Source organism: Dipodomys ordii, unplaced genomic scaffold, assembly GCF_000151885.1.
Source record: "Dipodomys ordii isolate 6190 unplaced genomic scaffold, Dord_2.0 Scaffold100, whole genome shotgun sequence".
NCBI classification, from domain to species: domain Eukaryota; kingdom Metazoa; phylum Chordata; class Mammalia; order Rodentia; family Heteromyidae; genus Dipodomys; species Dipodomys ordii.
The window spans coordinates 2489734-2514906 of NW_012267316.1; the positions used below are offsets into that span (position 1 = coordinate 2489734).

Consider the following 25173-nt stretch of genomic DNA (forward strand, 5'->3'; position numbering starts at 1 on the left):
ATGTCAGCACAGGCTACATTCAACTATGTCTATCAATGACAGAAACAGAAAACATAAGGGGATAAATTTTAGAATTAAATTCACCTCCTAGGAGAATGATACGAGAGCTTGGTATTTTAAAAATGTACATTTATCAGAGTTTAGAATATAGTCAAATATACCAATCATTTCATTCAGGTTTGTAAAAAAAATCACACTCGCTGGGCGCTCAAGCCTGTAACCCTAGCTACTCAAGAGGCTGAGATCTGAGGATCATGGTTCAATGCCAGCCCGAGCAGGAAAGTCCATGAGACTCTTTATTTCCAATAAACCACTCAGAAAACCGGAAGTGGAGCTGTGGCTCAAGAGTTAGAGCACTCGCCTTGAGCTGAAGAGTGCAGGGACAATGCCCAGGCCCAGAGTTCAAGCCCCACGACTGACCCCCCTCCCCCCAAAAAAATCAAAATCACACTCATGTTACATTTGGGAAATAAGGTCTTATTCACACAGTTGTTGTCATTCATTCTTTGTCAACTAAGTTTCTACAAGTAAATTTTAGGGAGTAGATGAATTTAAAAATATAGAATTTAGGAATAATGGGAGTCAAATATCTTACATGTCTAGCTCAAGGAACTATTCAGTATATGATAAACATCATATTCACTATTATATAGTGAGTACAACTGTGAATCTACTCACACAAAAAAGAGGACAATATTGGCACTGCAGAGGTATTACTAGGTATGGATTAAAAAAATCTTGGTTTGAAACTTTTTGTTTCAAGTAACCACTAAATGATGCATGGGCTAGGCCTAAGAGCATCATAAGGACATTGTGGGGAATGTTTGTGGGCAGCCATACACATGGAACCTGGCATAGACCACACACCTAACCTATTTGGTGGGCCCTGCTTTCCAATGTTAATAGCGTGTCAATTTTTTCTGTTGCTACTTATCTGCTATTAACTCAAACACTTGAAACCACTGACAATCGAATTACCATTTTTATATATGATAAACATATATAGTTCCTAGGCCATAATAATCATTATTAGTGCATATGTATTTCTGATCCTAATTTTCTCCTAACTGTTCATAAGTGGGTGACATTTTGCAGAATGAATAATTATAATAAAAAATCAACTACATACATGTAACAAATAAAATCAATGGTCATTACACTTTTTACCCCCCCCCAATAGTTTAGTACTGATATATATTAAAAACCCAAACTAAACCTAACTAAACTTGGGCTCATAAGTTTAGTGTCATTGCTTTACGTTTCTTCTTGATGTTAACACTAATAGTATTACTTAAATTGGGGGTGTCAATTAAAAAAATAAGTCAAACATTTCCATTTGGAAATAAGTAGGCCTCTTTTTGGTTTAGTTTGATTAAAGTGGTTTATATTAAATAACAGAGTGACATTAAATTAAGTAATATACTTTCTTTAAATAAGTTTTTTTTTATTGTGAAAATACCATACAGAGGGGATACAATTACATGAAGCATTGTTGCCTCCTCCTTTGTTTTTCCCCTAACCATCCCTGCCCTCCCATCTCCATGACTACACCCCCCAATATATTTCTTAAATCACTATATTTTTTAATTTAATTTTTTATTGTAAAAATACTATACAGAGTGTTACAGTTACATGAGCAAGGTAATGAGTACAGTTCCTATTGAGCATTGTTACCCCCTCCATTGTTTTCCCCCTACCATCCCTTCCCTCCCTACCTTCCCCGAGGTTCTTTTTTTTTTTTTAATTGAAATCACTATATTTTATTTAGACCTGCTGGAGAGTAAGGTGATCTCTGCTGCATTTTCTAAAACTAGTAGTAGAAGCTATGTTTTTAATATAGAAATTGGCAGCAATTTATAGCATGAAAACTTTCTGGTTTAAGGCTACAAGGGCCCTCACTGGAAACCTTGGCCATCACTGATGACCATCAGATCCTGGGGGGATGGGGAGAAACAGAAGGGAATATGGCAGCCTCTCTACCTGGCCCTGCTGTCCAGTGATAATCTGACCAACTAAAGAAAGCTCTCTTCTTTTGAGACTTGAAGCTCCTTTGATAGTCACATTCAACCAGTCTTGTTTAGAGTTTTTTTTTTAAAGCTAGCTAAACACCACCTGCCATTTCATCTGGGCATACTAGCATAACAGCACTGATGTCTCACATACAACTTAGTAGAGAAGTCACCTTTGGATCTCTTATTTAAAAACCTAAATGTGTTGCCTTTCTGGGGGGACATGTTTCTTTTCTTGGCCTTCTCCATTGTTTTAGCACACACATAAAAATGGCATCAACATCTAAAGAAAGTTCAGTATTGTCAAAACATTATCTGTTCAAAGTTTTAATGCTTTTGGGATTCACTTAATATTGTCCTCTAAGATTCAGGATTTAATTAGAAGTTAAAAAATTGTGAATATAATGGCTTTGACTTTTCAAATGCCCTTATTAACTTCCCTAAGTTATAATCTAATATTTCATTCAAAATGGCTATCATGGGCTGGGAAGGTGGCTCAGTGGTAAAGCACTTGCCTTGCATGCCTGAGGCCCTGGGTTTGATTCCTCAGCACCACATAAGGAAAAAAAAGCCGGAAGTGGTGCTGTGGCTCAAGTGGTAGAGCGCTAGCCTTGAGCTGAAGAGCTGAGGGACAGCGCCCAGGCCCAGAGTGCGGGCCCCATGACCGAACCCAAAAACAAAACAAACAAACAAAATGGCTATCACCTGACAACTATTAGTGTGTGACTAAATACTTGGCTTCCCTTTTTGTTTGTTTTTCTTTGGGTGGCTTTTTATTCTATTTTCTTTTTAATATCTTTAAAAATTGTTATTATAAGGGTGATGTACAGATTGGTTACAGTTATACAAGTCAGGTAAAGAGTCTGTTTCTTTTTGGACAATGACATTCTTTCCCTAGCTGTCTCCTAAGTGACTTTTTTATTTTGTATGTTTGTAATTTAACCCAGCATCTGATATCTGTAGAGCCAGCATGTTATTTCTAAAAAAGAGGGCAAAAACAAAGTAAGGCAAACCTGGCCAATTACAATTGAATTTATGATAGCATAATTCATAAAGTGATATCCTTAGTAAAATAAGAGCTTTAATACTTAAACTAGATATAAAAGGTTTGTGTCTTGAAACTCAAGTAATTTGAATAGCACTGATATTCAATGGTACCAGGCATATTTTGGTAATATTGTTTTCCATTTATTGTGCATAAAGGGCCCTTTTCAAAGTAAGCCAAATGGGTAAGTATTTCTATCTAGCCAGCTAGACCTGGGACTGGCTGTGATAGAGATGTGCTGGCTACATTTTATAAATAGCTTTCAGAGGAGGCTTAGAAAATGATCAACAATGGATGTAACTTGACTCTTGTTTTAGGATTGCATATAGACCGCTTTGAGTATACAAAGGTCTCTCTCCATTTCTATTCTGTCTCAGCTTCCTGGACAAATAGTTCACAATAAAGAGGTCTTTAGAAGATGGATGTTAATAGATACAAAGCATGAAAGATGTGGTTTTCAAAACAAAGGGAGCCCGGTGCCAGTGTCTCAAACTTGCACTTCTAGCACTCCTAGCTAATTATGAAGTTGAGATCAAAGGATCAAAATTTGAAGCCAACCAGGGCAGAAAAGTCCATGAGACTCTTACCTCTAATTAATCAATAAAAAGCTGAAAGTGGAGTTGTGGTTCAAGTGGCAGAATACCACTTCTGAGTGAAAACAGAGAGGGACAGTGTCCAAAAGCCCTGAGTTCAAACCCCAGTACTGGTACTTAAAAAAGGTAGAGAGAGAGAGAGAGAGAGAGAGAGAGAGAGAGAGAGAGGAGAGAGAGAGAGAAACAAGAGAGAGACACACACAAACAGACAGAGAATATAATGGTATCTAACAGGAAACAGTACAGTCAATATTACAGCAATATAATGGATGTTGAAATAATTGTATCCTCACTCTGTCATACATTTAAAGAAAATTTTCCCCACTTAAAAAGAAATTTCTATTCTCTGTTTTGTTCATTAAAATAAATACCAATTATAAATTAGATAAAATAGCAAATTATAAATATAAACCAAGTAAAAGATTCAAAAGCCTGGTGTAGTATATCAGAGTAAAATGTATTCTGAAATTCTACTAACTTCTAGTCACTAAACAGTAGTTAGTCATTTTTTGTGGGGAAAAGGCAATATTGGGGCTTGAACCCTAAGCTTTCATTTGGCTTTATCATCTATAGCTGGTGCTCTACCATTTGAGCTACACTTCCAAAGAGTAGACATTTTGCAATAGATAGAAACATACCAGTAAAATTTCAGGGCATTTTCTCAAAGCAGAAGAATGTATATCCAAAAAAGTGTGATTTTACTTAAGATAGTATCTTAGCCTCTTCTAGCTATATAATCTAGATGTGTGATTGGAATCAGCTGATTTGCACTACTGTCTCCCTGTGGCTTCTTGGTGATTCTCAGAACCACCTAAGGTCATTACTCTTTCTCCAGTCAACTGCTTATTTTACTTGGTGGTGGTTTTCCTTCCATGAGAAATGAGCTTCTCTACTCAGAAGCTGGTCAAATCCATTTTCCCTGTTCTAAGAGAAGTGATATCAGTGACTGGAAGACAATTCCCCCCCCAGATTGGATACTGACCTCTTCAGGTACAAGTGGTTCAATCATGGGCGCATCCTCCTGCCTGGCAGCCAGTCGCACCGGGGAGGTAGAAAGCCTCTTCTCCCATTCATTCGTTATGGCAGTGTCTGTTGAGGTTTCTAAAAAGGTTCTTTTCAGCTCACTAATATTGGTTTGATGCTTCATCAGTTCATCCTGAGTTTTATCTAGCTCCTGGATGAAAAAGGCAAAGAATCCAACAGTTAATCTTCTGTATGTTTTCCTTTCAGCTCTCTTTCTTCTTAAAACTAACCAACCAAACAAAAATGAGTAATATAAATCTGATTAGTAATCAAAAGAAAACTGAATATTGATTAGGGATCATAACATTGCCACAAATACTCTGGCAAAAATGTGGTATTTCTAGAGAGAAGAGACAAAGAAAAGAAAAAAATCTAGTTTCACACAAGCATCTGAAATTACAAAACAAGGAAAAATTTAAAAGGTAAACTGGCAGGAGCTTAATTTACATGTAACGGGAAAGAATGAAAATAAATACATATCCAGGAAAAGGGATCTATTTCTAAGAGATAATTAGGAGTCAGAGTAAGTAAAAAGAAGAAGTCATCCCCACTTCTAACAGGTGAGCACAAAGTTCATGCATCACGGTATGAGCCCACAGGTGTGCAACGGAAGGGAAACACACACACATACACACACAAGCATGCACTGGTATATACTAATACCAACCTCTAACATAAGATTACTATGTTTGACATACACATTTTCACCCTTTATTCGCTTAATCAGACTATTCTGAAAAAAGTGGAGAAAAGAAAAGGGAAAAAAGTAAGGGACATAGTAGTCAAGGGAACATGTCATCCTATGCAATGCACCAGAGACATGTTAAAAGCTACAGAGCATGCGGAAAGACCTGAGCACCATAGACAAACAATGGCTTATCACATATTGGGTTTTGGTTTATTTTCATTTTTCTACCTGTGCTTTGAGCTCTGCATCTTCCTCCTGGTCCGACTTGCCAGCATCAAGAAAGAGTGGGAAATAAAGTCTTACCATGGAATTCTCTAAGATTGAAAAACTGGTTCATATAAAGTTCCTAAGTTTGGATACTGGTGTGCTCTTTCATGCGAATGCAATTCTTTCTTATGTACAAAGCACAAAACTCTTATCACACATATTATGATGCTGAATAAGAACAGAGGAGTTAACGTTTCCTGGCTCCATGGGCAGCTGGCAATTGGACAAGTGGATATATGTGTTTGGGAAGGTGGGGGCAGAGCTGTTGGTAGGTTGTCCTTACTGGACACTAAGTGATCCCAGAAATATGGGGAGTCTCATTATAATTCCGATGTGTGGTTATTATTACACATAATGCCTGCTTCTTGTAATATATGAATCCTCACAATAAATCTCATGAGTTTAGTTATTACAACCTCTAATTTGAGGACCAGAGAGCTGAGGTTCATATAATTTTACAAAGAGGTCCTTGCAACACCAACCTCCTTTCCTGGTACACTGGTTTTCTTAAATCTAAAGGAAAATTTAAGGAGGAAAGACTGATATGAGTTTAGTAGGAAAGCTAAAAAAATCAACTGCCATCAACTACCATTTTTAAAAAATGAGAACAGAAGAGTTTTTGAGTTTTAGAAAAATATCCATATATATATATACACACACATATATTAAATCTCAAAACGACTTCATTATCCTTGGCTTTCTAGTTTAAGGATCTAATTCTTGGACTTCTCTGAGCATGAGTTGAGTTGGGCAAGGCACGAATACCTGCATGTAAGACAGTTTCTCATCATGGCTCTCTGACCCAGGGCCTGGGATTTGTGTTCCAAGCAGAGACCCAAAGTGAAATTGAGAACAAAGTCACACTCAAGAAAGTTTCCTTGGAAGCGGTGCTTTGGCTCAAGCAGTAGAGCACTTGCCTGGAGCTGAAGAGCTCAGGGAACAGTGTCCAGGCCTAGAGTTCAAGCCCCATGACCAACCAAAAAAAAAAAAAAAAGAAGAAAAAAAAAAAGGTCCTTAAGGAGATCAATTAGTGTGTCTAGTTCTCAGTTTTCATATCTGTCAATGGAGATAAGGGTGCCTCTGCTACACACTCCACAGGGTATTAGTGCTACAATGGCCAGGTGAACAAAGGGAAGTGTGAAAAGGACCACAGGACACTGGTGTGGTGCTGCTGGGATGCTAATGATTAAGTTTGTAGTGGCTCCAAACTCTCCACTCTATTTTTAGGCTTCTCAATCTAGTTAGGTATTCACTTGTATGCTTTGTATTCATGGGAAGGTGTGGGGGAGGGCACAGAACTCAAGGGAAAAGGGTGAAAAAGCCCAGCAGTGGAGTTCACTGGACACTGATGAAAGTGAACTATATAACTTGTGGGAGGTGATAAGAGAGAGGAACTGAGAGAGAGTGAGAGAACACATGGTACTGCACCAAAGGAAATATACTCATTACCATACTCATGTAATTGTAATCCCTCTGTATGTACATCACCTCTATAATAACAATAAAGTAAAAAAGTTATATAATAAAATTTAAAATTCTCATACAAACCTAAAGCATCACGAAAACACTTTCCATTTCTGGTATAGATTAGGATTTTGATGACATTTTTGGAGTGTATTTATCCTGTAGGTATAGGTTACAAAACTGAGGTGTAAAATTTTTTGGTAAATTTTAATTTCTTCCATCCAAGTACTAACCAGGGCTGACCCTGCTTAGCTTCCAAGATCAGATGAGATCGGGCACTTTCAGGGTGGTATGGCTGTAGATGGTAAATTTTAATTTCGATTGTAAAGGTGATGTACAGAGGGGTTGCAATTACATAAATCAGGTAATGAGTACATTTATTTTTGAACAGTGTCACCCCCTCCCCTATTTTCTCCCAGTTTTTCCCTCCTGAGTCCCTTTCCCTCACAGTTGTATAGTTCACTTTCAACATAGCATCTAGTGAGTATCACTACTGAATTAGTTCACCCTTTGTCCCACTGTTTCTGTGCTTCCCCCCTTCCCTTCCCCAACACACAAGACAAAAAGTACAGAAATAAAAAACAGCAACAAAGGGGAAAATAGAAAAAAAAGCCCACAAAAAGTAAAGTAAAATATCTCTTGTTTCCATTTCTTGGAGCTCATTTCATTAAGTATCATCTTATATGATCATATTCATATAGTTATTGAGCCTTTGTGATCCTCCCCTCAGAATATCCTGCTTTGGTCTCACTGTGGGAATGTCCTGTTTAACTTATCATGTTTAAATGTAATTTTAAATATATATTTGGCACAAAAATAAGTTGACTTGTAGCAGATTAACACATGACTGAACAAAAGTCTGGGTAAGAGTTTTACATTGCTATCTTTTACTTCTAAAAATTATGATTTTTAAACTGTGAATTGAACTCTGGTGTTTCAAAGGAAAAAAAAACAATAAAATGTCATCATGGATTTTTTTTTCCAAAGACATTTTCAGTGAGGTGATGTACTGATACATTTTTACCGATATATTTTACATTTTAGTTCATCCTAAATAACCAATTAGGAAAAATCAGTATAATTGGTTGTAAAAATCACAATATAAAGTAAAATTTATTGTATATTATAAGCTAAATTCTGCTAGTACTGTGGGAAATAGACTAGCAAGTATTAAAAATGACATAACACACATATATAGTATCTTAAAGGATTAATGAAGGAGAAATAATAGCACAGTATTTCTCCTGTGAAATGTGATTACATTTTGTTCAGTAAAATACTAATAGTTTTTCAATAGTTAGTAATAGTCACTTGCTAATTTATTTTCCTTAATAAGAACTCATTTCTCATGAGTGAACTATGCTACAGCCTCACGCCATAAAAGTGAGTTAACAGAATTTTAACAAGTAATATTTTGACCATTTGGATGTCAAAACAGATCCACCTCCAGCCAATAAGCTAAGTAAGTGTGACCCTTCATCCTTGCTGACATACACAAACAGCCTCTCATCAGAGATAGGAGAATCCTTTCTTTTCTTTTTAAAGGTATTGTCTGTTTGGGCAGGTGGTCTCCCAAACATGATCCTCAGAGCAACACAGTCAGCATCGCTGGAATTAGTGAGATGTGTAAATACTCTGCAGCTTGGAAGGAGAAACACCAGTCTAGGACCTTCCAGGTGATTCTGGATGATGCACACCAGAAGCTGAGAACCACTGGTCTAAGGCAGTAGGAGATACATTTAGTTCCTATTTTGAAAGTTAGAATTTATCTCCACTCCATAAGACAACACACAGAATCCCTGCAGGCAGAGATAACCCACTGCAAAGGCATTTTCCTTAGGTCACTTCCAGCCAGGAGGCCTTTTTTGTTTTTATTTTTATTATTTTTTTTAAATTACACTCACCTCTGTGGCTGTGGTTTCCCCATCAGCTGCGGTATCAGTCCGCTCGCTGTCAGTCTGTGGATCACATAATCAGGATCCAGAAGGAAGCAGAGACAGAAAATAAACCCATCTGGTCAAACAGGGCACACACAGGCAGAGATGTTCATGCGCCCTCTCTGGGGTCTGTGGCCATACTACTTTCCCACAGAAATGCAGGTTCAAGCAAAGCAAAGGAAGAGCCAGAGCTAGGGGTCATCAGCAGAGCCCCTCCAAGGAAGACCCGAGGCACACACCACCTGCAGGAGCTGCAGGGCCTGACTCACTGCCCGGGGCCACCCTGACCTGTCTGCCTCACCATCTCAGGAAACCCAATTTGTCAATCTCCTCCCACCCTGTTCACTGACATCCCAACAAAGCTCTCCTCAAAATGCTTCATGAAATAAAATTGAGGTGTACACGTATTATTTATTCTTGTCATATGTCATATTTGAAAGATAAAGGAAAATGTAAATTGACATAAGAAGCTACTGTAACAGTCACTGGACTTTCAGCCCCTCATTTATACCACTGGATAATTTACATCTATCAATGACGACCAGGCCGTCTGCATTACCTCCTGATAACCAAAAACACATGCCAGTGACTCACAGGCAAATGTTTTATGGAGAAAAATGTACCTCAGCTTCCAAATAGTCCTGCTAATAGACTGTTTTAGCATCCACCCTCCAATATGACAGGTATATCTCATGATAGAAATATCATTCAAATGATGCAAATAATAGTCAAGAGAAAGAGAAAGAGAATGAGAGAGACATCTATTTAAAACAAATAAAACAAAGCACAGCATTTAATAGAGCCTAGATTTCCAATAGCAATCTCAGAGTTGGTTTTTAATCTATTTCAAAGAGGTTTATGACTGAAAATGTTCTTGAGAAGAGTATAGCCATGGACAGGATACTGGAGTATTGTCTAACTGCTCTATTCATAACTAATTTTCCCTCTACATGTTAATCGTTGGAAAAATCCATTCATCAAAGTGTGTGTGTGTGTGTGTGTGTGTGTGTGTGTGTGTGTGTGTGTTCTGGGTGCTTAAAGTCAGAACCTTAAAGTCAGTCCCTTAACTTTTTCTGTTCAAGGCTGGTGCTCTACCATTTCAGCATCCACTTCTAGCTTTTTTTGTTTTTACATGTTAACTGGAAATAAGAGTCTCATGGATTTTCCTATCTGGGCTAGCTTTGAATCCTCAGATCTCAGCCTTCTAAGTAGCTAGCATGATAGATGTGAGACACCAGTGCCCAGCTGAGACATGACATTTTGAAAGCAAAAACCAGAGCTGAGCCTTGTATGGCTGTAGATCTGTCTCATAAAAATTTCTCACTCCAAAGGACAAGGACAAAAAGTGACAACTAGGAGAGTCCTGTGTCTGTCAATGTAACTGGCCAAGCTGTTTTCTTCCATTTTATGTATTTCTAAACTAAAAGGGATTCTAAACTAGAATGCATGATTAGAATGTGTATCTGAGGGTCGTACCTTGCGATCAAGCCAAGATGTAAACAATTTTCAGTAGATTGTAAAGAAAATGTAACTAAGCACCTAAGTTTTCTTACAAGTGTAATCCCTACTATAATATTAGCATGGCTTCCAAAACTGATAGAAAGATCAATTTCAGCTAGTAAGAAAGAGATAGGCTACTGTTCAAGTGTATAGAATATACTAAGATCTTTTAAGCTTTCAAGAAAAACCAAGAAGCTAGGCACCAGTGGCTCATGTCTGTAATTCTAACTACTCAGAAGGCTAAGATCTGAGGATCGTGGTTCAAAGCCAGGCTGGGCAGAAAAGTTCCTGAAAGACTCTTATCTCCAATAAATTACTCAAAAAAGCGAGAAATGGTGCTGTGGCTCAAGTGATAGAGAGCTAGCCTTGACCACAGCGAGGCTCAGGGACAGTGGCCAGGCTCTGAGTTCAAGCCCCAGGACTGGCAAAAAAGAAAAACTAAGAATGGTATATGCTTCTTGACCTAATTAGTTGTGTCAAATAGGCCTAAAGGTCTGAAGGTATTTTTTCTCCTCTTTGGATTATTTTCTGTGGTTTTAAACTTTATTTAATTATCATTCCAACATCTTTTCATTAGAGTTGAGCTGAAGGTAAGAGTGAGGGCATCTGATATCAGACTAACATACCCTCAAATACTTGCTGTTCAAGCCTGTGATAATTAGGCCTATTTTATATCTTAATCCATAATTTAATTAATCACTTAATCAATTTAATTAATTCTTCTTGGAAACTGAGGAAGATAATTGCGCTAACCATATTGGATAATGGACCAAGTACTTTATATATTGTCTCATGCTAGCACTGAGAGTTGCCCATAATAATCATAATATATTGTTACCAATATATTGCATAATTATTACTAATTTTCCTAGATGTACACTATCACACTATCTTTGCCATATTTGCACTTCCAAATAAAGGTAGTGTAGCACACATCTGCAGTCCTGGCTACTTGGAATATGGAGGCAGGAGAATTTAGAGTGCAAAGCCATCCAAGCAATATCGTGAGCCCCCCATATAAAAAACATCCCCCTAAAACAAAGAACCAAATCATCTGTAGACTCTCAAATTCCTACTTATCATATAGTCAGTCAACAAGCATAGTGCCTGATCAATAAGCAATCAATAAATGAAGTAATGGAAACTGAATAAAGCAGCATTTACAGCAAATATTATATATATAGTGTACTACAACTCCAAAAAATTGCAAAATGTATGGCATGTCAAAACTACCACATAAATTATCTTTACACAACTTGAATTGTTTATAAATCAATTCTTCCAATCTCTCTTTTTAATTAGTATTATCAACAAATGACTTAGAAATTAATATGTAATGACATTCTATGTTACAAGTTAGCTGAATTCTTCTGTATATTGAAAGATGCTGAGATATTATATCTCATTCTGCAAAAAATAAGATTGGTTGGCTATTCTATAGCTTGAGATGGCTAGGCTTTCTATACTGAGGGGGTTTGCTTGAGAAAGACAAACTGATTAATTTGCTATAACAGATGAGAAATGTGAAAAGAATTACTACCATTAGTGTTTTTGTAAAACACAAGTGACAGAGATGAACTGTATGTTAACAAGTTAGCTAGCTCAGCTGCCAAAGTGCTGGAGGTCCAGAGAATAAAATAGGCCATGTAAGCAAATGGCAATTCGTAAAAGTACAATGACCTCAATATGATTTCTTTAGTTCATGTGGACCTTGGAATATGAAGGTCTTAACACCTGAGGTACAGAATCTACATGGAACAGATGGCCAAATATACCTGGTGTTGTATTTGACAGGAAAGCTGTCACAGGCTAACTGAGGCTAGAAAAGAGAGAGAAGAGTACAGTGGTCAGTGCTAATTCAGAGTCAGAGCTGTGTGTATTACAAGGATAGCTTGGACTGAGTTGTTGCCACCCCTCAGTCACTAGCTTGCAACAGTGGGTGCTGTGATTTGTTTTGCTGATGTAATGCAGACATGCCCAAGTTTCACATTAATTCTCATGCACGGGTTACAAGATGTATTCCCTGGATTAGGCACAAGGTCTGTGTGGCAGGCTATACAGAAGTTCAAGCAGTTAGTGAGAATTTAGAAATCTTCTTTTCTCCAGCTTATGTTAGTAGGAGGACTCATTGCTCTGTTAATGGAAAAAAATGTATCTCTATGTTAGAAATCCACTTTATTGACACTCTGCTATTCTTAATTGGAGTGGGTGCTAGTTTTATACTATTAAATAATATTGTACTATGAGAAATGTTGATATTCAAGCCTAGGATTTAAAGAGGTTTTCAAAATATGTTCCAGATATAAGAATAGTTACCTATTTGTATGTACATATGTGTTAACATTGAAAAAATACTCTTATGCAATAACAAATGGAAAAGCCAAGACTTTAGAGCACCTTTGAGATCATTTATATATATTTTTTCTCTTCTGCTTCACACAGCAATGTCATGATACCACTAAATACAGGTCCTGAAACACCTTAGCAGCTCTGTGTATTCCCAGGGGCTGCTCAGAACTGAATAGACTCTTTTTGTAGTGTTGCTTTGACTTGGTGACTTCTCTTTTTTTTGGGGGGGAGGTCCAGTCATGGGGCCTGAACTCTGGGCCTGGGCACTGTCCCACAGCTCTTCAGCTCAAGGCTAGCGCTCTACCACTTGAGCCACAGCACCACTTCTGGCTTTTTTCTTTTTCTTATGTGGTGCTGAGGAATCGAACCCAGGGTCTCATGCATGCAAGGCAAGCACTCTACCACTGAGCCACCTTGCCCCAGCCCCGACTTCTTTTTTTTAAATGCTAAGAATTGCTTGTCTTGTCTCCTGCCACAAAAGCTCTTTCTTGGTGGATATAGGAGAGCTGGAGCGGGCTGGAGAGGGGCAGGAGAGTGAGGTCATGACAGCCAGAGCCACTGCGGGCAGCTTCTATTCTTTTCCCTGTGCTTAGTTTGAAGTCAAGCAGTTGTACTGTTCACAGGGCCTTAGAGAAAGGTGAGGACTTAAGAGCAAAAGTTGCTGGCTATGTTATCGCATCCATTTGTTGGATAAGAGGGATAAGAAACTGGCAGGCTGAAAGCTCTGGTTCTTTCTCAACTATATGCACACCTGACTAAGTGCCACTTTCCAAGACTTCACCACCCAGTCCAGATGTGGGGAGTATCTGCCTTATGCTAGATTTGAAGGATTGCTGCTGTCTGACAATTTGCACCAGTGAGACTTGTTTTAATAACACAGAGAAACCGTAAATAAACCTTTTTTCCTGATTCCATTGAGACATTACTGTCCCGCATATGGTTCTTTCTAGTCCTGTTCTAGCCTCACCAATGACTGATGAGCTAAACTTTGATAGGCTTCTTTCTTTTAATTTTAATTTTTTGGGTCCGGTTGTGGGCCTGAACTCTGGGCCTGGGCGCTGTCCCTCAGCTCTTCAGCTCAAGGCTAGCACTCTACCATTTGAGCCACAGCGCCACTTCCGGCTTTTTTTCCCTCCTGCTTATGTGGTGCTGAGGAATCGAACCCAGGGCCTCAGGCATGCAAGGCAAGCGCTCTACCACTAAGCCACCTTCCCAGCCCTTGATAGGCTTCTTTCTGACCCAATGCACAGTGGAATAGGATCCATCTTAGAGTAACAAGGACAAGAAATATCAAAGATGGCTGAGGAGGCATTTCAGAATTTCCCAGGTGATGGTGTCTCTTTGGATGGTACTCTCTCCTGTCTCCTTGATCTCATTTAACATGAAAGCTATTTGCTACTTAGCTGTCCTACATGTGGTTTACTTTATTAGGAAGGAACCGAACAGAATCTCTAAGTGAGCCCTGGTCTTTTACGCAGCAAATAGGTTATTTGAAATCCATTTCTAGTTGGATTCTTCAGCCCATTTAGAACTCAACGGGCAGCAGAATAACTTTGAGTTGGCCAGACTTCTACGTCCACATGGTGTTGTGCCTAACCCAGGGACCCCACCCCTCCCGGCTTGAACCCCCTTCCCCAACACACAAAACCTTAACAAATTGGCACAAACAATAAATGAGGCTCTGAAAGTCAGACCACTATGGCAGCAGCCGGCTAACACTGTTTCGGACTGAAGCACGGAACACGCAGGGGAAGTGTGTTCTATGCCGAGGTACACACCTCTTCCTCTGAACTGTCACTCGGGTCATTGTCTAGGGAGGCGCTCAAGGAGGCCGCCTTGGGCTCCAGGTAGCAGAGGCACAGAGCCAGAGGGAAGGAGAGAGTGAGGGCGTATGGCACTGAGAAGGAGGCGGAGAGCAGGAAGAAGAAGATGAAGAGGAAACAGGGTACCAGGGATGGGGAGCGGATGGGGAGGTAATTTTGCAAGCTCTGGGGTAGGAGGTTGCTTTCAGACAGGTTGGGGAAAGACAGGTACCCGTCATCATCTAGGAGCGAGGGGAAAGAGTCAGGGAGCTGCAAGGAGAAGGAAAACAGGGTGGTTCCCTTGCCAGTCTGCTGTCTGTAGCTAAATGCTACATCTTGATCCCCTATGTAAGCCTTCCCTTGGCTGTCCTTATCCAAGGCAGGCTCTCCAGGCAAATGCTCAGCTAGCAGCAGCTCGGAACCTGGTGGTTTGCGTTCATTCTCCTTACATCTCCTACGGAGCTCTGTGGGAGATGTAGGGTCAAAATGGGCAGATGAGGGTGACAAGGGACATGAGTCAGTGCCATGCCTAGGTGACTGATATGAAAAGAGACAGAGAGAGAAAGAGAGAGAGAGAGACAGGAAGCAGCAAACAGAGATGCAAAGGGACAAAAAGAAAACTGCAATTAGTTACTTTTCTTAGAAAATTGTCAAACAAGAGTTTTAGCGCTAGGTTTGCTTGTGAATTTTAAAGTAGTCAAGCTGCATGCCAACATTGTCACAGATGGCTACAGAAATCCCAGGAGACCATCATCATCCCCACCCTGGGGTGGGAATTTCATGTCAGAGTCAGAGCAGAAGGTATGTGTGGACAACCCTCACATCGTATACATTTCCCATGGTCAAAAAAATTCATTTTAGACTGAGATCCTGAGAAAGTGCTTGGGTTTTGAGAGCAAACATAAATCTCTGCTAAACCAAAATCAAGACTTTCAATAACCTTCTCTTGTCTCCAGATAATAGATTGATCTATTTTTTTCTTTTCTTTTCCTTTTTTTTTCTTTTGTGGGTATGTGCCAGTATTATGGCTTGAACTTAGCTTTTTTCTGCTCAAGACTGGCACTCTACCACTTGAACCATAGTTCCACTTCCAGTTTTCTGCTGCTTAATTGGAGATAAGAGTCTCAGAGACTTTCTTAGCCTCCTGAGTAGCTAGGATTACAGGCATGCACCACATAGTTTAGCTGGATTAAAATTAAATCCAATTAAAATTTTGATTATTTAAACACATGTTGCCTTCTTGGGACATGACATTCCCAAACAGCTAGATTTCCCAATCAAGAAGTTTCTGGCCCCACTCCTATCTGCTGAGTAGTTACAATGAGGATATTCAACAATTAGTATTTCAGGAACTCTGACTCCCCCCCAAAAGGACTGAGGTTCATTTTGAAAACTCTTCTCTTTTGGCTCCTTTATCAAGGATATAAGTGGAACTTCAACTCAGGTAAGTGGTTTCAACAAGCTCAATGTCAAAAAGAATGTGTTTTCTTGTAACATGGTTTCTGTGTGTTCAGTTTCTATTATTTGTGGTCCCTAAATAATAGAAAAGACAATCCTTCAGCTTTGTGATTGCTCTTAACAGATAAAGGCATGTTTATACCTTTGGTTTGTGTCCTTAATACAAAGATAAAGCAAGCAGTTGCACAAAAGTGCTCCCTAGTGAGTGCCAACCTTCATGGGACAAGGAAATCTAATTCTATTCTGTAGAGCCGTCGCAGTCCCAAATTCAATTTCCTCTTTAGGTGGTAGAGGGGCTGCTGGACAAGAACAGGAGGAAAGGAAGCAAGCAAACCCCAAGCAGGCCCTGGACAGAACAGAGGAGCTGTTAATAGCTTGGCACAGAGAGTCTGGAGATAATTTGCTAGTGCTGGTGCTGTTGGTGTGTGCGTGCATGCATGCAAGTGTTCATGTCTGTATGTGTGCTTTGCCTAGCAACCTAACAGCATGGAACCATCCTGCTGCCTGACCCATGCAGAAGTGGTAAAATATAGCAACAGAAGGAAAGAAAAGCAAAAATAAAATGTATCTTGGGTATAGGAGCATTAGAAGTGTCTCTTTTGACTATGAGACAGATATACCGGTTCCCAAACTCTCACATTTGGCATTTAACAGAAACCTGCACAAATCCCGTTTGACTAGGAAGAAACATTTAAGAATCCTTCTGTTTGAACCCAGGGAGGTGATGTCCTAAACCTGGCTGCATCAGTAACTGGAGAAATATGTCTTCTTTTCAAACAACCTGGGGGACCCATCTTCTAAGAAGTAAGCTTAGTAATACCTTTTCATTTAGTTAAAAATAAGTACCCCTTCTCTGTTACTCTTTGAAAATGGAAAAGAATAAAATTGTGGTTTAATCTTCCATGCTGCTTATTAAACTACTTTCTAAAAGATAGCTTTGCACTGGGGGTTGGGGAGGAGGAAGGCAACCAGTGCCTATTAAGCACTCAAGCTCAGCTCCAGCCTTGAAGGTGCCTCCCTCTACTAAGTACTGACTTCTCAGAGACTCAGACTAGAAAGGTAGTCATTTTCTTTGTCTTTTAACTTACCCATCACATCATGGGCATAACGTGAGGATAGCTGAGGGCTACATTTAAAGACTCCCCTGGTGGTCTTTAAAAAATCAAATTAAAGGGGAGAGTACTTGGACCTACTCTGGGAGTAAACTAAAAATCATTTACTTCTGTATGCCTCGGATTTACACATTCATGAAAACCATTTGTTGATGCAAGCGATTTTGCAACAATCAAGTATAAGAACCACACAGTCAGCTTGCAGGTCTGTGACCTTCGTTTCCTGTTCCAGCTAAGATCTGGCCTTGACGTAAGTGACAGGAAGAGTGTAAGAGCAAATTTTAGAATTAAACACATTGTACATTGAATAGTCTTGCTATAGTTTCTACTCTGGGTGTCTTTTTGTGTTTGTCAAATAAAAGATCTTGTCCTCAAAAAACAAAATTAGGAAGATGATGGATTGAGTCATTTGGACTATTCTAACATGCTACCGAAATTCTTTTTTTTGTAATTTCTGGGCATCCAATCTAGGCTTTTTTCTATTCTAAGCAAGTGCTCTACCACTGAGTCATAACCTTAGTTCTGGAAATTGTTTGTTTGTTGATCTACCTGATTAAGATGTCTATCAAGTTTTTCTATAGGGCCGATGTGGTGATTCTATCTCACATTCATCGACATTACAAGAGCCCACATTTGAAAGAGCACTTGTAAACAGAATGTTCTCACGTTTCAGGGTAACAGGCATCTTTATTCTCGGACATCCTTCTTTCTCTGTACCCTGTACATGCCAGAGGCCACTCTTCTTATCCATTGCTATTATATATAAATCTTCCAATGTGTTGAATTTTAAGTTATTTTGCTAAAAAAGTTGCTTTACAGTACTAGATCACCACAAATAAACCTGACATTCAAAAACAATGTTTAAAAGGAAATTTCACTGGGAGGGAGATGATGTCACGAAAGGGAATGAATAGAACACCCAGAGGAATTGCTACTAAATTCACGTTTTGTCTCCCACTGCAACTTGATGCCTGAGGATCCCTTTTTTTAAAAACATGGCCTCTCATTCCTGTGCTGACCGGTTTGTAACTAGAAGACTAGTGATTACTGTGGATTAAAAAAAAATCACACTACCCTTGGGTAGGAGAATGAGGCCAGAAACAAAGAAAGCAGCTTTCCTACTGGTTGTGAAATGTGAACCCAAACAGAAACATGGATTATACTACCAAAAACATTTTTTTAAGGGAGACTTAAAGGACAGCTGTTGAAAGTCTTATATATAGCACATTCCTCGCTAAAGTAAAAAAACTTCCAGAAGTTAAGAAAGTGATTCTTAGAAGAAAAATGTTAAAACAGGAATATTAATTAGGAAGTAGACACAGATATGACTAGTGCTGAAATATGAGCACCCCTCCATCTTAACCTATTCTGGGTTTATATCCTGAGAATGATCTAGCCTGCTGAGAAGCTGAGGTGCTCTGAGAGGCAGTCTGGGAGTTGTACCTTTCCCTCATGCCGGACTGCCGCCACTGGCGTGGCTTCCTCGGCCTTTCTCCGTCTGTCCTCTTCCTCATCGCGTTCCTCCTCAGCCTTTTTCTCAGGGGTCACAGTGGTGATCAAGTTGGTCTGAGAGATGCCCTTTGTTGTGGCGTACTGGCCAGTACCAACCTCTGCAGCAGACATAGAATCCTTCATGTATATTTCATGGTTTTCATTCACTGATGCTAAAAGCAAATACAATTGGAGAAATAAAATCTGAAATAGTTAAATCAGAAGACATATCAACAGCATCATATTCTCTTATTACTGGTGAAAAACATACCACTACAAAATACCATGCTTGTCTTGAAAAGATCAATCAGTTCTGTAGGAACCATTACCCAGGGACTACAGTAGCCTCCTTTTTCTCTATCACCTAAACTAGTGTCTTAAAATTATTTAAATGCTCATGTCTTGAAGTCCAGAAGAATCCTACCCATTCTAAGGATCTCTGGGGCAAGAGTGTATATGAAGACAGAGGTGGGTAGAAGAAAGAACCCCTGGTAGGGTACATTCACCAGATACTCAGTGGCAAGCTCAATGACTCACAGTGACATTTCCAGTAGGCAACTTACTCAATTACATCTGCCTTTGAACATGTCTCTTTGGAAGTGCCATTTACTAAGGAGCATTGATGTAGTTCTATTATTATCTAACACGGATAAGTCTGTCACTTCTAATATAAAAGACTCAAGGGTCATCATGAAAATTAACCATCATGGCAGAGATTATAAAATTCAGATGGTAATTCTTCCCAACTTTAGTAAGGAGATGTTTTCATTTCTACACAGACTGCCATGATGGTATGCATATACATTCATTCACATCTCTAACATTTTGGAAAAATAAGACAAATGGTACTAAATGAAATCCATGCAAATGTAAAGCATGCAAACACATCCCAGCCAAAATGTCTTAGTGAAAGAGTTCCTTAATTAAAATTTAAAATTTGCTACTCCTAATTTTAGGCTTTAGATATCATAAAAATATTGAAACCTATGAACACCGCTTTTCAAATATACAGTAGCTGATCACAGCCAAAATATAATCTGCATTCCTATTTTCAGATCTGTAAAATACAAATGAAGACTGGAAAAAAAATCTTTTTTTTCTGAAAACTTAATACCTGAAGCTCTTAAATATTTTCACTAAGATATTTTATGTTGCTTCATACTGATGAAAATGCTCCATGAGACAGTGTCTTAATGAACCAGTTATTCTGTTGGGTATAAGATGCCATCTTGCATAAAAGCATTTCATGTTCCAACATGCAGCCATAGCACACAGCTCAGCAGGAGCAGAAAACATACTAGATTTGGCAGGACTGAAAAGAGTGAGACAAGACATACTAACATCACTTTTGGGCAAGGAGGAAGAGACAGCAGGGTATTAGTACATTGACTTCACAATTGTCTTCTGTCTTCTCAAATGTCATTATCACACAAAAGGTCATGAGGAAAACAATATTCACAACAAACATGTTCCCCTGGGTGCACATCACTGAACCAAGTGGGTGGATTCAAGAAAACAACATGTGATTCTATGAAAGGTCCTTAAATACTGACTTAGAGGATATATAATAGCTAGTGGAGGTTTGTTATAGAAGAGTGATGGGACAGAGCAGAAAGAAAAGCTTCAGTATTTACAAGGACATTTCAAAGTCTTAATTCAACTCAAAACAATCCTAATAAATATATTATTCCTAAGGCTTGGCTGTAAGTACAGTGTCCAGAAATCTGAGAAGACACTGAATAGTCGACTTCCCTTGGTATTCATATGGTATCATTTTCAGCAACCCCTTGCCTGCTCAAATCCAAACATGTGTGGTGTTTGTCCCTTATATAAGATAGTATGGTGTTTACACAGAACGCGGCACATCCTATTGGATACACTAGATAACTTATATCATCTCTAGATGACTTGTCATGACTAATGTAATGTGAATAGTGACAAATCCTTTGTGAATAGTTGTCACACTGTCTTGTTTGGGGGTTAATCATAAGGGAAAAAAAGCTTGTATATGTTCAGTAGAATTTCCTTTTTTTTTGGTCAGTTGTGGGGCTTGAACTCTGGGCCTGGGCGCTGTCCCTCAACTCTTCAGCTCAAGACGAGCACTCTACCACTTGAGCTACAGTGCCACTTCCGGTTTTCTGGTGGTTATTGGAGATAGGAGTCTCACATCTTTCCTGCCCGGGCTGGCTTTGAACCATGATCCTCAGATCTCAGCCTCCTGAGTAGCTAGGATTACAGGCGTGAGCCACCAGCGCCCGGCATCAGTAGAATTTTCTTAAGTAGTATTTTCAACTCAAAGTTGGCAGACTGTGAATTCAAAAAGTAATGAATGTCTAAGGCTAGCTCACAAAAGTCTAGGAGAATAATTATTCAGATAGTTATAAGTATAGCTATACCTTAACCGCTTCCATATATGTGTTCTATAGGGTTCACAGCAACACTGTTGACAATGGCCTTACTCCCATTTCTCAGATGATTAAAACCAAGATGTAAAGAGTTGAAATTATTTTCCAGCCATCACCCAGACAGAGGGTAATAGAGTCTAATTTTTAGTCTGTATTTGTCTATGCATTTAATGGTTTCTATCCCAATAGCAACACAAATAACATGACACTCATAATACACTTGGGATTTTCTTCCATAACTATAAAGTATTTGTTTAGGAAGTAGTCTGTTTCAGCAACGAATAAAATATCTGAGCCCACCAGCCACTCTGGGCTGTGGAGAGAAGGGTGGGGGACCTGAGATACTTTGGGGTACAGATGCAAACAGAAGAGAGGAAGGAGAAGGTCCCAGGCATTTGTAATTGTATTCCTATTTATATTTATTTGTTAAAATTATACACACATGTCAAAAATTTCTAGCTCTTTTTGTTTTCATAGGCTGGGCCTTGAGTAAACAACTAATCACCAGCTGCTTTGTATTAGAAGGCAGAGGCCTGCCTGTGACTCAGGTTCCAAATATCATTATCACTGGCACGCCTTGAAACAGGAGCATACCTCAAGCAACTCACAACTGTGAAACAAAACACAGTTCTACTAAAAGACCTGCAAAACATAGTTCTACTAAAAGACCTACAGAAGTCACCTAAGTGACTAGGGCTCTGTCTCACACATTGAACTAAGCAGTAGAGAATATTCACATGGCAATGTTATCTTGGCCTACAGGGGTTTTCCTTTCTCCCAGTTTTCCCCAGTGAACGGATTAAGGCCATATTTTACTTCTACAATATGTTAGTAAGAGACAAATTTAACTGATACTTTTCTTTGTGAAACAAGTAGCCCAAGACAAACCTGCTAATCATGGTAATAGTGGCTGGCTAGAGAAACAAATTACTTGAGAATATATGACTTCAGTATTTAAAATGAGAATATCTTTCTATAAATTCAGGGATCTGGTTTATAAAAGCTATGCTTTCCATTCCCTTAGTACCTAAGTTGATATAATATTATGTAACTCTACCATAAAAGGTCATTTTTCAAGTTGAAGACCTTAAAAAAATCTGCTCTCCAGCCCATATCCACACTGCTTTTCATTTACAATACCCAAGATGATGTATGGTTTAGGAGAGCCCTCCTGGCTTCAGACACCTTGCTGAGTAGTGATTTAAGAGGCAGTTTGTGATGCCTACCTCCATCTAAGCTGCGAGACATGGTGTACCGTTTGCTGGACGAGCGTTCGAAGTAAGGCGCTGGGCGATCAATCAACGCGCTGGCTCTTCTTGTTTGGGCCTGTGTTCTGCCACTGTATCGGAACTTGGAACCCAAGGTTAGGAATTTCTTTGGAGGGGCTTCTGGCAACAATAGTCTAAAGATATTAAAGAAAAAAATACCAGGACAATTAATTCAATTTGGGAATACTTTTTCAACTGTTTTTCCCCCATTTTCCCTACTTTCTTTCCTTTTCCTTTCTCTTCTTCATTCCTTCCTTCCTTCCTTCCTTTCTTCCTTCCTTCCTTCCTTCCTCCCTCCCTCCCTCCCTTCCTTTCTTCCTGCCTTCCTTCCTACCTGCCTTCCTTTCTTTCATTGTGCTGTGCTTTGTGTGCTAAAGATGTAACACACAACCATTTCAGAATAAAGAAAACCATCCATTCACAGTATTTATTAACTAGAGATGTTGTTGAGACAATATAAGCAAAACAGGGTTTAGGGGATGAGATGAGCTTTAATAAATACCCAAACGTCATCTTCATGAGTGAGGAAGAAGAGAGATATTTTGTTTTTATTGTATTTGCCAATACTAGGGCTTTGCACTTACTAAGTATGGTCACTCATACCTGGTGCCCTACTACTTGAACAATGCTTCCAGTCTGGATTTTTGCTGGTTAATTGGAGATGTTCTCTCCAACTTTTTTTTTTTTTGCCAGTGCTGGCTGACTTCAAATTGAAATCCTTCAGGCCTCAGCCTATTGAATAGCTAGGAGTCTAAGCGTGAGCCACTAGTGCCCAGCAAATTATGTTTTTTAGGCTTCAGTCTAATTGTACTAGACTATTCATGAGTAAAGGAGTTCAGAGTATTAAGAAACAATTAAAATAAACCTAGTGTCAGTGGCTCATGCTTGTATTCCTAGCTACTTAGGAGGCTGAGACCAGGAGGATCTCAGTTTGAAGACAGCCCAGAGTAGGAAAATCCATGAGAATCCTTTTCCAGTTAACTAGCAAAAATCCAGACTACAGATACAGTTCAAGTGGAATAGCTCCAAGTCAGTTGCAAGAGAGCTGAATGAGAGCCCTGAATTTAAGACATAGTACTACCAGTACAGGAGGAAAAAACGAAAAAGAAAAATAACAGGAAAAAATATAATTGCAATAGTAAGGAATGGGCAGAAGATTCAGCATAGTAATAAGAGTGCCTGGCCTAGCATGCTCAAGGCTCTGGCTTTAATCTCCAGCACAACCAAACCACTAGAAAACCCCACAAAAAGCTAAAATCCAGCAAGAAATGGACTAGATATTCTACAAACAATGAATAACAATAGAGACAAGGATGAGAGAGGCTAAGACAAAGAAGATCCTTCATAGCTAACCAGAAGTTCTTATCAAGAACTTTGTGCCAGGCACTGGGGGCTCATGCCTGGAATCCTAGCTACTCAGGAGTCTGAGAATTGAGGTTTGTGGATCAAGACCAGCCCAGGCTGGAAGGTCCATGAGACCCTTATCTTCAATTAGCCACCAAAAAACCAGAAGTGGCACTGTGGGTCAATGTGGTAGAACACTAGCGTTGAGCAAAAAAGCTGAGGGACAGAGCCCAGGCACTAAGTTCAAGCCCATGGCCGACCAAAAAACAAAACTAAAAAACCCCCAAAATAAAACAAAACTTTGTGAGAATGAAATTAAGAAATGAGAGAGAGTATGTCTCCATATTTTTCCTAATGACCTTTATCAGAGTAAGTGATTCCAGTCATTTCAATTACTTGTCAGGAAAAATCCCAAATGATCTCTACTTACCTGAAAAATGTATGATGTTCAACACACACTTTCCACAAACGCTTGGCAGCTCGATGATTTGGCAGCTTAAATCCAATGGTACTTTCAAATTGTTCAAACTAAAACAATAACAAAAACCATATTGCAGAATAAAGTCAACTGGAATTAAAATAACAGAAGCTCTGCAGTTTGCAGGCTCATAATGCCACCCACAAGTGTTTTCTTTTTTTTTTAATTGTGAAAATACGGTACAGAGGGGTTACAATTATATGGGCAAGGTAATGAGTACATTTCTTATCAAGCATTGTAGCCTCCTCCTTTGTTTCCCCTTCTCATCTCTTCCCATCCTCCCCCGCCCCCCCCACCCAAACCTCCCCCTCACCAAAGTTGTAAAGTTCGTTTTTCAACATAACATCTTGTACATCTCATTGTTGCAATGGGTCCACCTGTGTCCCCATTTCAACAATTTGTTTTTTCCCTTCCCTTCCACAAAGTATACCAACATCAAATACAGTGAAAACAGGGGTTATATCGTGGGGGAGGAACATACAAAACAACAAAAAAATCATGTTATAAACCACAAGTGTTTTCTTTGTTCTCTAAATGGATATGTACAGAATTAATTCATTAATACAGTTATTAAAAATACCTTATAATATCTATCATTTGAAAACACTGCAAATATAGACAACCTTGTTATACATGTAGTAGATGTTTCTGCACAATTATGAATGTATGAAAACTAGTGATAAGAAATGAAGGAATTTTAATCGCCTCCAGAGATCAATTCATCCTGACCTCCTCTTCAAAATCCTATTTTCATAGTTTCTCAATAACATAACAACATTAGGTAGAATGCCCAGAAATGAACAAAGCATTTATAAATATAGCCTGTAGCACACTTGGAAATGACATTTTTTCCTGGTATCTGCCAAGGGAATCTGCGCATTTCCTTGGAATTTGATAACTTGGTATTTACTGATTTCACTTGTGTGCTCAAGGATGGGTT

The 25173-nt window shown here is 39.0% G+C and overlaps 1 protein-coding gene across 4 annotated transcripts in view; it reads right to left on the bottom strand.

Moving 5' to 3' along the window:
• Positions 1-25173, bottom strand: part of Epb41l3 (erythrocyte membrane protein band 4.1-like 3) — a 173146-nt gene that overhangs the window by 12599 nt on the left and 135374 nt on the right. For all 4 annotated transcript variants that reach the window (XM_013027182.1, XM_013027179.1, XM_013027181.1 and 1 more), the window contains exons 10-14: positions 24186-24283; positions 22370-22545; positions 18691-18911; positions 8994-9047; positions 4630-4821 (exon numbers count right to left, since the gene is read on the bottom strand). In XM_013027182.1, the coding sequence (XP_012882636.1) occupies positions 4630-4821; positions 8994-9047; positions 18691-18911; positions 22370-22545; positions 24186-24283 (741 nt within the window). The remainder of the gene's footprint in view (positions 1-4629; positions 4822-8993; positions 9048-18690; positions 18912-22369; positions 22546-24185; positions 24284-25173) is intronic.